Genomic DNA, 17,189 nt, shown 5'->3' on the forward strand with positions numbered 1-17,189 from the left:
GGCAGGGAGCAGAGGGAGACGTGTTAGAGCCCTCGGACGGCCAGGATTGCTGGTGAAATCTGTGACTCCTCTGCCCTTGAATGGAGTGGTTGCGGTGGGGTGAGACCTGGTGCCAAGTTAGGGGACTGGTTTGGGAGTCCAAACCCTCCCTTTGCGGCTGGGACGTCTTCCCAGAGCCTGTTCCCGGGTGAAAGCTGGACTCGCTTTTGGACTCACCAGGCTCTAATTCACTGTCTGGGGGAAGCTGGGCCCCTGCAGCCTAGCTGAGCTGCTTTAGCCCTGCGGCTCCTCTGAAAATCCCTGAAAAGTCTCCGGAGAGACGTTGACTCTGGGTGTTGTTTGAAAAACAGATCAGGGAAGACCCCCAGGCCCATGCTGTAGTCCCCCTGGACACCGCGTTCCTAGGTGTGAGCCTGGGAAGAGCTTTCTGTGGACAATACTCGGGTGGGAGCGGGGGTGGTGGATGCCTTCTTAGTCTTCTGCTCATCTTGGTGCCAAGACCTTTGACTCTGGCGAGAGGAAGCAGCTGGGAAATGCTGCGGCACTTTGTCTGGCAGGGTTGTAGTCAGAACTTCCCGCTTGGTTCTGGGAAGACCTGGTGGGCCTAACGTCATTTTGTGTGTATACATAGAGCACTTGGGCAGCATCTGATCTGGAAAATGACAGGTGTTTGCTCTGTGACACTATAGCATGACAAAGACTACAGGTCCATCTGGCCTCCCCACTTTCAACTGGGAAACAAAACTCAGTAGTAATGATCTGTAGGTAAGCACAATGCACATCTTGCAGAGTTTGTATATAAGGGTTTATATTATAAAACCATGTCCTATAAGTGTAAAAGTATATTTTTACATGTGTTGAGATTACGTTGCAAGTAACGTAAGTAGCATCTGTTTACAAACAGCATGTCACAAATGAACTATCACCACACCAACTAATTTTGCGTGGGTTGTGTATACATCTGGCTACGGCAATAGGAATACTTAAACCATAATGCATTTCTTAAAGTCTCAGTCATTGGAAAGTTACAGACCAAGAATAACGTTAATGCAGATACGCAGTTCTACACATTGGGAGGTCAAACCTCCAATCCAAAACAAAGCTGATAACGATAGAGCTAAAGGTAATTTATTTTTTAAAAAAGTAAGACTAGCAGCATGACTAACTCCACACAAGGCTGCTAATTCACTGCTATGAAAGCCGCCTTCCGGCAAATAGTGGGAATTCCAGCTCTTGGCACATACAGGAGTTTTGCCAGGTCGCCAGGGGTTCAGGGCAGCCAGGCCTCCTAGTGTAACTCTGAAGCAGAGATTTTTAGTAGTCTTCAAGCCATTTTACTTTCCAAATGCCAGATTTTAGTCACCTTCAGTTAGAATGTTGCTAGTAAGAAGCCTGCTGTTGGACCTGAAAAGGAAAGGTAATGAAATTAGCTATCATTTGCCCATAACGACTGAAAAAGGACGTGTGATTTTGGAACTGTCCAAGACTCATGGGGGCAGCCCCGTGCTCCACTGTGGGGCTGTGGAGCTAAAGAGGTCTGTGTTTCCTCGGTGGTATCAACTGATACTGAAAATGGTTGTGTATTTTTCATAGCTAATCTGTAGCTTTGGGGCTGCTGCTTTTGGAGACGCAGTCTGTCGCGGTCCCTTTGGGCTGCCATAACAAACGACTGGGTGATTTATAAACAACAAACACTTATTTCTCACAGTTTTGGAGGGTAGAAGTCCAAGATCAGGGTGCCAGCATGGTCTGGTGAGGACCCTATTCCAGGTCTCAGGTCCTCATAGGGCCGAAGGGCAAGGGAGCTCTCTCAGGCCTCTTTTATAAGCATATTACAGGCATCCCTCAGAGATACTGTGGGTTCAGTTCCAGACCACAATAAAGTGAATAATGCAGTAAAGCGAGTCACATGAAGTTTCTGGTTTCCCAGTGCATATAAAAGTTAGGTTTAAACTATACTGTAGTCTATTAAATGTGCAATAGCATTATGTCTAGAAAACACAATGTATATACCTTAATTAAAAAATTACTTTATTGCTAAAAAATGCTAACAATTTTCTGAGCCTTCAGCGAGTTGGAATCTTGTTGCTGGTGGAGGGTCTTGCCTCGATGTTGGTGGCTGCCGACTGGTCAGGGTGGTGGTCGCTGAAGCTTGGGGTGGCCGAGACAGTTTCTTAAAATAAGACAATGACGTCTGGATCAATTAACTCTTTCTTTCCCTTGAACACTTAGAGGCCGTTGTAGAGTTATTAATTGCTCTGATTTCAATATTGTTGTGTCTCAGGGAAACGCGAGGGGAGGGTGTCCATGCAATTATTTTTCAAAATAAACAGAGTGAGAGTTCCATCTTTGCTTCTTGGATTTAAGTCAAGCTATTACATATAAACTGTGTAAAGTCAGTATGTGAAGCTGAATGCTGCTTCGTCTTCCTCAGTGATTTTAAAGGAAATGGGTAGTTCCAATATACCCCCCACCCTATTACATTCCTAAAGCATGCCCCTGTGTCTTGGCTCCTAGAATATTTTGAAAAATATTTATTTCTTTGTTATGTGCAACCCCAAAGGCCGGTGTCTATCTATTCCATAAGTGCTTTAACTCTCTCTACTGTTCATCACAATTGCTTTTTGAAGCGCCAAGTTAAAATGTTGCCCAAAAAACATTAAGAAATTTTCTTTTTTTGAAATAAGCAACACATGAACCCAATTCCTAAGTCCTGTCTTTGCTTGAAAAATGTTGATCAGCAAAAAAAAAAAAAAAGAAAAAAGAAAAAGTAATTGTTTTCAGGTTTTTTTTTTTAAGGTAAATAGGTGGTAACAATTGTACTTTCACTTAACTTCAGCAACAACTAAAGCCATATTGTCAATTCAAAAACAGTTTTTGCTGTTCTTCCAGGAAATAACTCTATAAGTGAGAGGAAGTTTGTCAGCAAATGCTTTTGAAACATCAGGCTGGGGCTGTATTCCTGAAGTTAGCAAGTGAGGGAGTGTGTGTGTTTGCACTCTGGGCTGAAAAGATGTGCCAGGTGTTTGTGACAAGCTGTGATGAGGACTGTAGATTACTTGGAATCCATTGTGTTCTTTTCCCTTGTTGGAAAAAGAAAGCTTCTGAAAACAAGCCCTTATTTAAAGGAAGCCCCAGTTAATCCAACAAGGCTTGGATGAAGTCCCTTTTATACAAACTGCTTGACAAAGGCCATTTGGCCCCGAGGAACCCTGTGAGGCCAGAAGCTGGTATCAACACCCCAAAGAGGGTTCAGATAGTTCAAAGCTCAGGACCTTCTTAAAGCATAACAGACTTTTATCGACCTTGGTTAGAATGAAATTACCCAGTACTGCAAGCAGAGGTCTTACATAGAATGCCAGCAAACCCCCAATGGAATGACTAACTGTTACTGAACATTTACAGGTGTGAGGAAAAGGTACTGACACCTCCTCATGGGCTCCCCACCTCTTGAGGCAGGTTTCATTGTGATTATCCCCATTTTACAGATGAGGAAACTGATGCTTCCTAAGGGTGTTAAGTGGTGGAGCTCAGCTTTGACCCCAGACAATTGGATCCACAGCCAGAGAGTTTAACTCCGCACTGGGCCTGCTAAATGGTCCTGCCTAGATAGCAAGCAGGGTAAAATTCTTTTCCAGCGTTCACAGGGGCTGGCTACCATCTGCATGTATCACCTCCAGAGTCTTACAGAAGATTTTAAAAAGCCAGCCCTTATGTACTCAGAAAGTATTAGAGGTTTTATTCCAGAAAAATAATTTGCTCATCTCTGTGCTGTGTCATGATTGAGTGGGGGCCCTTTAAAAGGCAAGGGTGGGCCGGCAGAGAAGGGCAGGCATGCATTTTCAGGGCGTCTTGCCTTTAAGGTACACCAGGTCCTTGCTTCACCCCCAGATCACTCTGAAATCCTAGAACCACTAGCACCCGACACAAATGACTCATTGTCCTTGGCCTCAAAAAACAGCAAGCCTACTTAGAATACAAAGCACATTTTATGGGAGTAAACTGCACCGGCCATAGACACACCTTCCTTCCTGCAGGATCCGTAGCCTGGCTGAAGAGCGGGGATGGCTTCCTGGCTGCTCAATCTCACTTCAAATGTTATTTGAGGATAAGGAGTAGTGATGACGCAAGCCCATTAGCTTTCATGATTCATTCATCAATGTCATAGGGATGTCCCACCCTTTTCTTAACCCTTTTTCCCTGAAAGCATGTTGGTGCTCCATCCTGGCCCACACCCTGAGGAAGGGACGCTTGTTCTGATTGGGTCATCGGAGCGGGTGTGTGTGCAATAGCACGCGGGGGTGGGCTTCCTGTTCCCGTGGGAAGAAATGCCTCTTCCCAGGCATGAGTGGTGCTGGCCACCAGAGGATTTCCACTCGGGAATCCTCCAACACTCCTGGGGTCTCAGGTGGGACCTACTTTCCTCCTTTCCAGACCCCAGGAGAAAGTGAGAATGTGGAAGAGATGACTATTCCTATTGCAGGGAACCCAGGGAAGCAGGGCTGCGAGGGGCAGCCTGATGGGGCCACTCTGTCCCGCTGTTCTGCCACCTCTGGCCACTGGCCTGGGTGTTACATCCCTTGGGAGAGGGTGTGGTCATCCTCTGCCAGGTCTGCTGAGTTCTGTTCCTCCCAGATCCGGTTACCCAAGAGGTAACTGATCACAGGGTGCCGCAGATGGCTACCTCATCACACTGGGCACCTGTGATGTCCAATTATAAATCCGTTGCGGCAAGTTGGGGCTGGTGGCTTGGGAGGAAGTTGTCCCGTGAACCTGGATGTTGGATGTGGCAACCATCTGAGGTAATTATACTGGAGTTTCAGGGTGCTTTGACTGGGATAGACGAGGTTTAGCAAGCTCTCCCTCAGGGCTTTGCGGAATACCATGGCCCCAGACAGGCTGGTCTGCCTTGAGCAAGTTAGGAAACCGTAGAAGCTGTGATGTCCAAGCGTTTCCCTAGTCTCAGGTGTAGGTCTGGGAAGCACCACTGGGAATATATCCTTTGACCTTACTTCAGGGATGACCAGGTCAGAGAGCTTGTTTTCAGTGTGCAGGAACTGGTGTGTTAACACCAGTTCTTAACCCCAAGAGGGCAAGTGAGACCCCTGGAATTCCAACCATTCATTCATTCGACAAGTTTTTATTGAGCCCTTACTCCCTGCCAAGGCTGTGAGCATACTTGTGACTGGGTGTGCAAATGCATTTTGTTTTTCTCATCAGCTGCTTTTTTTTTTTTTTTTTTTTAAAGAGACAGCCTTGGGCTTCCCTGGTGGCGCAGTGGTTGGGAGTCCGCCTGCTGATGCGGGGGACGCAGGTTCGTGCCCCGGTCCGGGAGGATCCCACATGCCGTGGAGCGTCTGGGCCCGTGAATCATGGCCGCTGAGCCTGCGCGTCCGGGGCCTGTGCTCCGCGGCGGGAGAGGCCGCAGCAGTGAGAGGCCCGCGTGCCGCAAAAAAAAAAAAAAAAAAAAAAAGAGACAGCCTTTATTTTAAGGATTTTACATTGAAGACTCAAAAAAGTGGCAGGTTTTTGGAACTTATCGATCTGTATTTAAAAGGAACTGTTGACAAAGATTCACCGGAAATAATCTGAACCCGTGGGAAAATACAGTTAATACTACTGAAACCTACTAAAGTAATTCCAGGGCATATGGTTTATCCAACATAATGATACCTCTAAATGCTGTCACTGATATGAAACTGACTGCTTCTTACTTTTCTAAGCACACAGTGGTATAATGAACAATATTCAATCACTTCTGTTCTTTCCTGAATATATAAAAATTAAAATACCAATTTAAAAACTAATATATTCTTTGCTTTAAATGTTTCTTACAGATACAATTTCAATATTTTCATTCAATAGTGATGTGGTTTAAGGGATTTTTCATTCACGAATCAAACAGCAATCTACCGAAAGGGAACTGATAGTCTATAGGCTCATCGTGCAAATAGAGTTCAGGAGTGCAGCAAGTGACGTTTCTCAAATACAAAACAGATAAAATTCTTAGAAGATACATACAATAAGCTCTACTAAGCAGCTGGCCACAGAACTAGAACATCTGATAATTTTACTGGTGATTTCAGTGGGACTCCAGATGTTTCTAAACTCAACTTGAACTCTCATCTTAGGCTTTATATTTTGCTTTTCTAGTTTCACTGATGACACAAACATGATTCAAATCCCTGAAGTATTCATTATAGCCAAGGGCATATCCTACAACAAACTTGCCTGGAGTTTCAAATGCAACAAAGTCCGGTCTATATCCAACACTTTGAGGCGTCCTTTTCGCCAGCAAACTTGCAACCTTGACCATCTTTGGATTATGCTGTTCGACCAAGGGAAGCAAGGTTTGCACTGTTTTGTCAGTGTCAATGATACCTTCAATAATCAAGATATTCTTTCCAGTCAAAGTTGAGAGATCATCTCCACCAATTATCTTTTTAAAAAAATTATTTATTTATTTATTTGGCTGCGTTGGGTCTTCGCTGCTGCACGCGGGCTTTCTCTAGTTGCAGTGAGCGGGAGCTACTCTTTGTTATGGTGCGTGGGCTTCTCATTGCGGGGCCTTCTCTTGTTGCGGGGCACGGGCTCTAGGCGTTTGGGCCTCAGTAGTTGTGGCACACAGGCTTAGTAGTTGTGGCTCGTGGGCTCTAGAGCGCAGGCTCAGTAGTTGTGGCTCACGGGCTTAGTTGCTCCGCGGCATGTGGGATCTTCCCGGACCAGGGCTGGAACCCCTGTCCCCTGCATTGGCAGGCGGATTCTTAACCACTGTGCTACCAGGGAAGTCTCTCCACCAATTACTTTTATGTCACCTGTTGACTGGTCATTACAGTAGCTCTTCAGTCTAATATAATCTACCATCATAGGAATGGATCTATCGCTATTTCTGTTCAGTGCTTTGATGTAATCCAGCAGGTCAGCAAAGAATTTATAGCCCCCCGTTGAGCACACAAAGGGCCACGATGTGATGGCCTCCCATCTCCTCCATCACATCTCGAGCAAGCTGTTCAGTCCTGTCTATAATTAGTCCACGAGGAATAAACACCTTTTCCAAATCCTCAGCATAATGATTAGGTATACAAAATAAATCCAGGTCATAACCTGGTTCATTATCACTAATCATGACGGTGGGGCTGCAGGTCACCATAACGGAGCTGGCTGGTGTGTGGGCTGAGGGCAGTCGGGGTTCTCATCAGCTTCTTAAAGGGGACGCAACTACCCCAAGGCTAAGAGCCCTGGGTCTGCCACAGGGAGGGGTTGGGTGAGGTGGAGGAGGAAGTAGGTGCAGGCTGGGGACCGGGACACCTCATTCTTTTGCTTGCTCAGCGTTCATTCCTGGTTCTTCTAGTAGCAGCACCCCGAGCCTCCTTTGGGAAATATAAGCAAATCTTTGAAAAGCAGTGATTGCTATCTGTCACTTCAAATGATTGTGAGGAATGGAACACCTTGACAGTGTTACTCATAGGAGCAGTGGGGATGTATCTGGAAACGTGCTGGACCTAGAGGCAGAAGACCTGGGTTCAAATTCTGCCTCTGCCATGTACTCATAGAGCTGTTAGCGCATAATCATTGGACCTCTGATTCAGCAGGTTGAGTCGATATGTTTCAGATAATAGCAAAACCACCACTGGTCTGTAAACCCTACCTCAGGACCACTCCATGGTTCATGTCCTAGGGCTTGTCTGTATCCCCTGGGTAACCTCCATTTCTATATGCTGTCATCTGCCCACCACCTTCTATGTTTTCAACTTTCTCTAGTACGTCAGTAATTGCTCCTAAAATCTATCAGTCCTACCACTTTTTCAGGGTTCCTCACCCCTCCCCGACCCCATCCTCGCTTCCCTCTTTACCTGGCCTGATTGTCTGGGCCATCATGTCAACCACTGCCTTGCCTACAGCTCCTTACCCCTCTCTGGCTTTATCAGACTTGCCTGGCAAGGCCCCAATCCTGATTAAATTCCAGGCTCCATCTTCTCCCCACCTGCACACTTGGAGTGGCTGGAAAACAAAACATTCAGCCACCCTTACTGATATCACTTTAAATTCATGCCGCTCACCTCAAGGGGGTCCTGATGCTGCCTGGCAAGCCTACCACACTCCATTCTCTCTCCAAAGCCCCAGGATGATGAACTTACACCTTCTCTTCTCTCCTCAAACCCCAGCACCCGCTCCCCACTCTTCACTCTCAGCTGATGACACTGCTTCCTATTTCTCTGCAAAAACAGAGGCCATGGGAAGAAAACTCCTTAAGGCTCCTATCACTCACCTGACCCTCCTCCTTCCTCAGAGGGAACCTCCCTGCTCCTGCCCAAGGCCAGCCCTCCACATGTGCGCTCAACCCCACACCCCTCTATGTCATTAAGGACTTCCCACCCCCACTGTCCCTTCTCTCTTCCTTCTGCATCATCAGTTTCCTCCCTCTCCTGGATTATTCTGACCCGCATACACACGTGGTCTAAAAGCTCCTAGCCTTGAAAAAATCCTTCCTTGATCCCACACTCGCCTCCCATGTCTGCCCCATTTCTCTGCTTCTTTTATAGCAAAATTCCTTGACGGCATTGTTTCTACTTCCTCTGCTCCCATACCCGTGCATCGCTCCGGTTGGGCCTTTGTCCCTGACAAATCAGTGACATTGTCCTTGTCAAGGTCACCAGTGACGGCTACACGGCCAAATTCAATGTCAATTTTCAGTTCGTGTTGTCTTAGTTGACCTAGCCTCAGCATTTGGCGTAGCTGGTGAAGCCCTTGCCCTTGAAGCGCTTTCTTCTCTGACCTCCAGGGCACCTCCCTCGCCTGTCTGACTCTCACCATGCGGGCCGCTCCCCAGTCTCTTTTCCTGCTTCTCCTCCAGTCCCTGACCTCTGCTCCCCGAGCGCTCCAGGGCTCAGCCCTCAGCCCTTTTCTCTTTCTGCACTTCTCTTTGGGGCCTCACCTAGATGACCAGCTTTAAAAAACCATCCACTTTTGGGCTTCCCTGGTGGTGCAGTGGTTGAGAGTCCACCTGCCAATGCAGGGTACATGGGTTCGTGCCCCAGTCCGGGAAGATCCCACATGCTGCAGAGCGGCTGGGCCCGTGAGCCATGGCCGCTGGGCCTGCGCGTCCGGAGCCTGTGCTCCGCAACGGGAGAGGCCACAACAGTGAGAGGCCCGCGTACCGCAAAAAAAAAAAAACCCACAAAAAACCATCCACATTTTACTGGTTCCTCAATTTATATTTCTAGCCCTTACCTTCTGCTGCCTTCAGGCTGGTTTATGCTATTACCTACTTAGTATGTTCTTGGATGAATCACGGGCATCTCACAAGTAACACGTCCAAAACTGAGGTACAGATTGCCTTTCCAAAGCTGTCACCTCTGCAGTCTCCCACAACGCCATCCTCCTAGTTGCTCAGGTCAAAACTTTGGAGTTATTCTTACTCCCTTTCTTTTTCTCAAACCCCATATCCAGTCAGCAAATCGTGTTGACTTCACCTTCAAGTACATCCAGAATCTGAGCACTTCTCCCCGTTTCTGCCTGACCACCCGGATGCCACATTCCCCTTCTCCGGGATGATAGCAACGGCTCCCTGACTGGCCGCCCCGCTTCTGCTTTGGCCTCTTCTAGTCCATTCTTCACACAGAAGCCGAAGAAGGCCAGTCCTTTGGTCCCCCAATCATCAGTGGCTTCCCGTCATCTCACGGAGGGAAGGACCCAGTGCAGCACCACCTGAGCTGGCTCTGGACAGGCCTGTCATGGAGCTCCTCCCATCTCTCCCCACTTACTGAACCCCATCCAGCCGGCCTCCTTTCTGTTGCTTGAACAAGCCACGATCTTGCTTCTCCAACTTTGTTCTGGCTGTTCCCTCTTTCTAGAATGTTCTTTTCCCAGATATTGGCATGGTTGCTCACTCACTCTTGTTCAGATCTCAGCTCAAACATCCCCCCTTCAGCGAGTCCCCCCCTTTTCTGACCACCTAATATAAAATAGCAGCCCTGGGTCTTCCCTGGTGCTCCAGTGGATAAGACTCTGCACTCCCAATGTAGGAGTCCCGGGTTCGATCCCTGGTCGGGGAACTAGATCCCGCATGCATGCTGCAACTAAAAGCCCACATGCCGCAACTAAGAAGTCCGCATGCTGCAACTAAAGATCCTGCATGCCACAATGAAGATCCCGGGTGCTGCAGCTAAGACCCAGCACAGCCAAAATAAATAGTAAATAAATAAATATTTTTTTAAAAAGACTGTCACCCATAGAAGTCACAGCTATTAAAAAAGAAAAACGATAGCAGCCCCTTCCACAACTCCATCACTCGAAGCTATTTCACTTTCTTCATAGCACTAACCATTACCTGAAATGATCGTATTTATTTCCTTACTTGTATATTGTCACTCTTCACCACCAGAATGAAAGCTGTATGGTGGCAGGAAGTCTCCCCAGCAGGTGGCACAGAGCCTACCATGTGGTTGCCAGGGCTGCCACGGAAGGTTGTTCACTGCACCAGAGCGCCTGGCGGATGGGCCGGTGGGTGCCAGTATCCAGCCTGCTCTCTGCTCTCCGTGCTGTGGGGCATCTAGCAGGTGGCCTTTTGCTATTTTGCAATGCTTGCCATATGGGCTGGCTGTGGCTCTGTGGTGGGCATTTAGTAAGTATTCATTGAATAAATGGTTGACTAATGAATGGGTAGACCTTTACTTGTTTTCTTCTGTGGGACTTAACGCAAATTACCATCTCATGGCCTCATTTTATTCATCTGTTAAGGAACTAATTAACATCTATCTCATAGTACAGTCAGGAGGATCAAATGAAATAATTCATTAAAAAGCTGGCCCAAATCTGATTACATTTGTAGGACATATCCAGCATAGGCAAATCCATAGAGACAGAGCAGATTAGACGCTGCTGGAGGCTGGGGAGGGGGAAATGAGGAGTGATTGCTGAATGAGTGGGGAGAATCCTTTTGGTGTGAAGAAAATGTTTTAGAACTACATAGAGTGATGGTTGCACAACATTCTGCATGTACTAAATGCTACTAAATTGTGCACTGAAATTGACTGATATGGTGAATTTTTTGTTATGTGAACTAGGTTATGCTATGTGAATACCTCAATTAAAACAACAACAACAACAAAACCACCTGGCACGGTGCCCAGGACATGGTAGGTGTTCAACGAATATCTTTTGAATCCTGTGATTTCCTTGCTTCAAAATCAAACCAAAACCCTAAAACTTCCTTGGCTCTTCACTGCCCCATCCAGGATAATCTCCGCTTTTGTCTCATTTATTTCAGGAGTATTTATTGTTGTCATTTTAGATATTAGGGATTTGAAGGGGAACAAGACAGACACAGACCCTACCTCCAGAGTTTACAGGCTCATAGGGCACTCTGACAAGTAAAGAGAAAATCACAATGCTGTGTGGTCAGGGCTATGGGGGAGAAGGGCCAGGGTCTTCAGGAGGCACAGAGCGGGGAGGAGGGATCCAGGCTAGGGTGCATCTAGATAAAGAGGACCTAAGCTGGGGCCCATGTGATGGGAGGAACAGTCAGCCAGGTGGGAGGTGGACATGTGGTGGGGAGAGGATGAAGGTTAAGGTTGGAGGAAAGCAGGGGTCCCAGGAAGAGCGCATGCAAAACCTGGGAGATGAGAGCATGGTGGGTTCTAGGAATAGGGAACAGTTTGGTTGTAACTGCAGCAGAGAGTGTGAGGTGTAGGTGGGAGAGTTAGGAAGGGGCCATCGGCGGTAGGAGCTCAGACTTGGAGCCAAGATCTTCAAGGTCCTGCATGAACTGGCCTCCACTTTCCAGCCACAGTTCTACCGTGCCCCAGGTGCAAGCTGGCAGCAGCCCTTGCTCCGCTGTGCCCTGCGGGTTCCTGTGAACTCCTGTGCTAGCATGGCCCTAGCTCATGGAACCCTTCCCCCCTTAGATATTAACTGAGAGCCTGCCCTGTGGCAGGTGCTGGGAACCCAGAGACTGTCAAACTTGGCTCCACCCTGGGAGAGCTCCCCTGCTAGTCCAGGTGGGGAGGCAGCACAGGAAGAAACAATTACAAGATCGTGAAAGCAATGCTGTGACAGACGGTGCTCTGAGGATGGAGGAGGCGGGGCTTGCCAAGTGGAGGCGGGGCTTTCCAGGGTGGAGGCGGGGCTTACTGGGCTAGACGGAGGGCTCTGGGAACGTGACTCCATGAGGGTCTGAAAGGAAAAGGAGGCACTCGGCTTGGGGAAGAGGAAAAGGTAGAGGTTCAGGGCCTAGCTTTGTGGGGTCACAGGATCCTTGAGATCCAGATAGAGGCTTGTACCCTGTCCAGGTAAACACACATACATACAATAACCCCCCCAAGGGCACATACACACTCCTCAAAAGGCCTCTGAACTCACACTCCCCATTGACCTACACACACACACAGACTCGCTTACATACTCTTGCAGGCAGTTTTGCGTCTTCTTGGTCCCTCTGGCTTTGTCTGGAGAATGCCTACCCCCCTCCCGTCTGGTTCCGGCCGGCCGCCTACACAGGCGGTCCCTCTTCAACTCTGGACTTCGTACCTGTCACCGGAAATTCACTTGTTTATCAGGGCCGCCAGCTTGAGCGGCTGCCTGCTGAAGACTGCCCCCTCTCTGGATCCCAGCGGCACTAAACCCCCAACCGCCCCCGCCCCCGGCACTGGGGGTGGGGGTGAGGCCTGCGCCAGAAGGTTCTCCGCAATTCTTGGGAAGGTGTAGCATAAGTCCTCCCTATTGGAGGCTCTGCTCTCCGCCCTTATCTGCGGCTTCGGCCCCGCCTGGCTGCTGCGTCCACAGGTGAGTCAAGCTGCAGTTCTGGCCCGCCCACCTGGCCGGGTCCTGCCGGCTCTAACTGGAAGCTCCTCCGCGGACTGTGCACAGTTCCTACAGGTGGGGAGCAGAGGGAAAGACACTGGGGGGGGGCCTGGGATGGGGAGCCCACAGATCCCCGAGGGCTCCTGGGAGCAGGAAAGGAGCTACAAATCAGGGTGGGGTGAGTGTGTGTCGGTGGAAGAAATGTGACCAGAAGGGGTGGGGTGACAGCCTGAGGGTGTGTGTGTGTGTGTGTGTGTGTGTGTGTGTGTGTGTGTGTGTGTGTGTGTGTGTGTGTGTGTGTGTGTGTGTGTGTGTGTGTGTGTGTGTGTGTGTGTGTGTGTGTGTGTGTGTCCTTGGGAAGAATTCACCGGGACGGAAAGGAGTAGGAGTAAAATCTTAAAAACGTCAGGTTGAATTCAACTCATATCAATTTAACAAAATCCTTCTTTTTTTTTTTGAGGACCCAGTGCCTGGTGCCGGGCTCGTGGTAGGCACCCGATGAATGTTTGCTGATGAATGGATGAGTGAATGATTTACTGCTCCTTTCTAATGACCCCCCCCACCCTACCCCCATGTCCACTCATCTCACAAACATGTACAGAGCAGCTGACTACTAAGCTCTCTGCCAGCGCCAGGATGCACGTTATTCAGCCCAGTCCCTGACCAGGGAGCTGCCCATCTAGTAACTGGCCAGTTCTGACTGGTGGCTGACTGGGCAGGGCAGTGAAGGGGGTGATGAGAGGGGCCCTGGGACAACCTCACAGTCAGTTATGGTCTGATTTGACCTTGAGGGATGGGGGACTCAAAAAACAGGAGGGGGTGGCTGGGAAACAAGAGGGCAAGGCAGGCTGTGTGTGTGTGTGTGTGTGCACACGTGTGTAGGTGTATGTGCGTGCCTGCGTGTAGGTGTGTGTGTGCATAGGGGTGTGTGTAGGTGTGTGTGTGCGCGAGTGTAGGTGTGTGTGTGTGCGCGCGCGTGTAGGTGTGTGTGCGTGTAGGTGTGTGTGTGCGTGTGTAGGTGTGTGCGTGTAGGTGTGTGTGTGCACGTGTGTAGGGGTGTGTGTGTGTGTGCGCGCACGCGCGTAGGTGTGTGCGTGCCTGCGTGTAGGGGTGTGTGTGTGTGTGTGTGCGCGCGCGTGTAGGGGTGTGTGTGTAGCACGGGGAGGGAACGGGAGGCTGTGTGCTGGATTGCGTGCTGGACTGCGAGGACTTGAAGGATGTGCTGAGGAATCTGCGCTCAGCCTTGCGGGCCTGGGGAGCTTGTGCAGGATTTTTAAGCAGGGGAGTAATGGGGTCAGATTTGAGCCATAGGCCCATCACTCTGAGGAATGGATGAGAGGTGAGGAGAGACCAGTTCGGAGGTTATTGCAAGAATTGAGGTACAAGATGAAGGTGGCTTGGACTGGGGCAGCGGCGGTGGGGTGCAGAGGAGGGGCATAGGCATTCTAGGGATATTGAGAGCAAGAACTCATGGGACTTGGTGGCAATGTGGAGTTGAGGAGGGAGGGCATCCTTACAGTATTGATATTAAAGAGTATGGCCGGGTACTCCCCTAAACTAGGTGCTTCTCTCTTAGGTGCTTTCCTAGCCTGGACACTCCTCCCAGGTCCTCCTCTGATTCAGATACCTCCAGCCCCAGCTGTTCCTCCTCCAGGTACTTCTGTAACCCAGATGCTCTTCCTGTAGGTGCTCCCCAGAATCAGGTGCTGCTCCCCCAGACACTCCTCTGGCCCAGATGCTCTTCCTCCTCTAGATCCTTCCCAGCCCCTAGTGATTCTCAGCCAGATATTCTCCTGATCCGGTTGATTCACATTTGGCTACTCCTAGAATACCGCTCACCACCCCCCGGGGCAGAGGCGAAAGGACAAGGAATGTGCCTGAAGGGCTGAGGGTAGCGGTGGTGGGTGTGGACGCAGGGCTTCTGACTCAGGAGCAGAGGGGCCAGGCTGTGTCTGGAGCTTCCTGTCCTGGGTGGAGCCCAGCACCGTCCTCCATGCGTGGTCTCCACTTTGCCCATTAGCTCCCAGCAGTTGCTGTTGCCCAACCTCTGGAAGCCAGGACTGCCTCTGCCCCACCTGCCATCCTCAGCTTACCAAGCAGGGGAGCAGCCTGGGTCTGGGCCCTGGCATCAGAGACCTGGGTTCAAGTCCTGGGACTCTGGCTGAGTGAATTCACCTTTCCGGGCCTCAGAGTCCTCAGCTGGAGAGTGGGGAGAACGTTTATGCCCTCATTACAAGGTTCTATAAGCACGTTGCCTGGTGACTGAATTGTAAGTTGTGCTCAGTAAATTCCAGCATTGAGTTATTTTTCCAGCCGCTTCCGGGTGTTCCCTTACACACAGCCAATTCCCGTGGCTCGGCTTGTTTTTCTCCTGCGGGCAGCTGGTTATGGTCAATTGTCCAGTCTCCGGAGTCTGTGCAGCGCCCTCTCACAGCTGTGAGTGTGGCCTGGAACATGCACCCTGTGGCCATCCCTGACATCCACACGTGTGTGTATGTTCCAGGACTCTGTGCCCTGGGGCTGCCTGGCATCTGGGAGTCTCCTTAGAGCCAGGACTCTTCTGGCAGAGGCTGCGGCTCACCAGTGTCTTCTGGCCCCTCAATGAGTGAGGCAAACCGAAGTGAGTGACAGTGGGAGGGAGGCTGAGGAGGGGATGGGGTACCCCTCAGATGCTGAGGTTGCGGGGAGGAACTTGCCCCACTCCTCTCAGTTTCCCCAGGGAGCCAATTGGGGGCCCCATCCCTAACACTTTCCCTTTCTCTGCAGCCACTGTGGAGCCCTCGGAGCTCCCCACAGCATCGGCCGTATCCCCTGGACTGGGCAGCGGGGCCCGGGCATGGCCTGTGCTGGTAGGGGTCGTGCTGGGGGCTGTGGTCCTTTCTCTCCTCATCGCACTTGCTGCTAAATGCCACCTCTGCCGCAAATACCGTGCCAGCTACCAGCACCGCCCGCTGTCTGGGACAGTGAAAGGGGTCCGCCCCGAGGTGGGTGAAGATGAGGATGATGATGGTTTCATCGAGGACAATTACATTCACCCTGGGGTTGGTGGGCTGGGGACGGAGGGAAGTAGGGACCACTTCTCCCTCTGAGCCCTCATCTTCGGACCCCCCCCACCCCTGTGCCCGACAGCTTAAGGACAGCAGATACTTTGTGGGAACCACAAGCCTCAGGGACTTGGTGGCTAGGGCTTAAGGACGGAGCAGGGGTAGATCAATGCCCCCTTCCTTGACACTAGCCACCAAAGTGAAACACCCTCTCTTGCTCCGTAACCCTCAATGGCTCCCTCCTGTTCTTGGGATAAAGCCTACCAAGGCCCTGGCTGTGAAATCAGGCCTCCGTCAGCCTTTGGCTTCCTTTCCTGCCTTTCCCGACTTTACTCCCTGCTTAACCAATTATTTGTTATTCCTCCCCCACCTACCATGCTGCTTCTCCATGGACCTTTGCTCACACTCTTCCCTTGTCTCCCTGCCCTTCTCTTCTCCCAAGTCCTTTATGACAGTGATGAGAATCCCTGGCCAGTAGACCCCATGTGGGCTGCCTACCTGCCAGCATTTCACATGTGCCCAGGTGATAACGTCTTAGCAGGTGAAAATCATTGTGCCAAGTTTCTCAGGGAGATTTTTTTCCTATCAATCAAGTGGTAATCTAAATAGTTATAATATATTATGTTTTTCACAGATACTAATAAATCTATTTTCATTTTAAATAAAAATAGGAAGAAGTCACTCATTTTTTATTTTCCTGAACTGAAACTTGTGCACAAACATGTCCCTTGTCACTCAAAGCCATGACAGTGCTCGGACATCCCCTCCCTGGGATACCTTCCCGGAGCCCCTCCCTTCCATAACACCTGTGAGTTTCCCTACCAGTCTCTTACCACGTTTAAATTTAATCTTTATTACAATTTGCACTAACCCTTTACCGGGCTAGACTGTGAATTCTCTGAGGCCACAGTCTGCGCCTTGTTCTGTGTCCTCAGAGTCTCTCACACGGAAGATGCTAAATAAATATTTGTTGACTTTGTAGAATTCCCGTGGGCTGACAGGCTAGTGGATGAAAGGTGAGGGCGTGGAGTCTACTGTGGAAGACTTTATCAAGAACCTTGGCAGAGAGAAGGACAGAGTCATGGTTGCTGGGGGGGAGTTTTGGGCAAGGGAGGCAGTTTCAAGATGGCAGAGACTTGAGTTAAGCTTCTTTGGTTGCAAGCAATGGAAAGGAGTTTTGGGGGTGAATTAAAGGGACAGCTGACTCAGGAGGGCAGGAAGCAGGTGGTCCCAGCCGCCTGAGGTCAAGCATGGGACCTCTAGTGCTTTGTCATTTATCGGCACTTATGAGGCTCCATGCCTGGGACTTCCAAACTCTTGATTCTGGGTCTCAAGTATTCAGGT

General features: G+C 49.8%; 1 protein-coding gene and 1 pseudogene across 4 annotated transcripts; one reads left to right on the plus strand and one right to left on the minus strand.

Annotated features, from left to right (window-relative positions):
• Nucleotides 1–6,026: 6,026 nt before the first annotated feature.
• Nucleotides 6,027–12,536, minus strand: LOC132516240 (hypoxanthine-guanine phosphoribosyltransferase-like; annotated as a pseudogene).
• A 14-nt stretch (nt 12,537–12,550) lies between these two features.
• On the plus strand, nt 12,551–16,513 carry C2H1orf210 (chromosome 2 C1orf210 homolog). 4 transcript variants are annotated; one of them, XM_060142645.1, is made up of 4 exons: nt 12,776–12,876; nt 14,378–14,455; nt 15,305–15,421; nt 15,568–16,513. In XM_060142645.1, exons 3-4 carry the CDS (start codon nt 15,403–15,405, stop codon nt 15,888–15,890), a joined length of 342 nt encoding a protein of 113 aa, XP_059998628.1. In that variant the 5' UTR covers nt 12,776–12,876; nt 14,378–14,455; nt 15,305–15,402; the 3' UTR covers nt 15,891–16,513. The 4 variants fall into 4 exon arrangements, with proteins under 4 accessions (XP_059998630.1, XP_059998628.1, XP_059998631.1 ...); XM_060142646.1 differs by lacking the exon at nt 12,776–12,876 and adding an exon at nt 12,880–12,974; XM_060142647.1 differs by lacking the exon at nt 14,378–14,455 and having other exon boundaries at nt 12,551–12,783.
• The last annotated feature ends 676 nt before the right edge of the window (nt 16,514–17,189 follow it).

This window comes from Lagenorhynchus albirostris, chromosome 2 (genome assembly GCF_949774975.1).
Source record: "Lagenorhynchus albirostris chromosome 2, mLagAlb1.1, whole genome shotgun sequence".
Lineage (NCBI taxonomy): Eukaryota > Metazoa > Chordata > Mammalia > Artiodactyla > Delphinidae > Lagenorhynchus > Lagenorhynchus albirostris.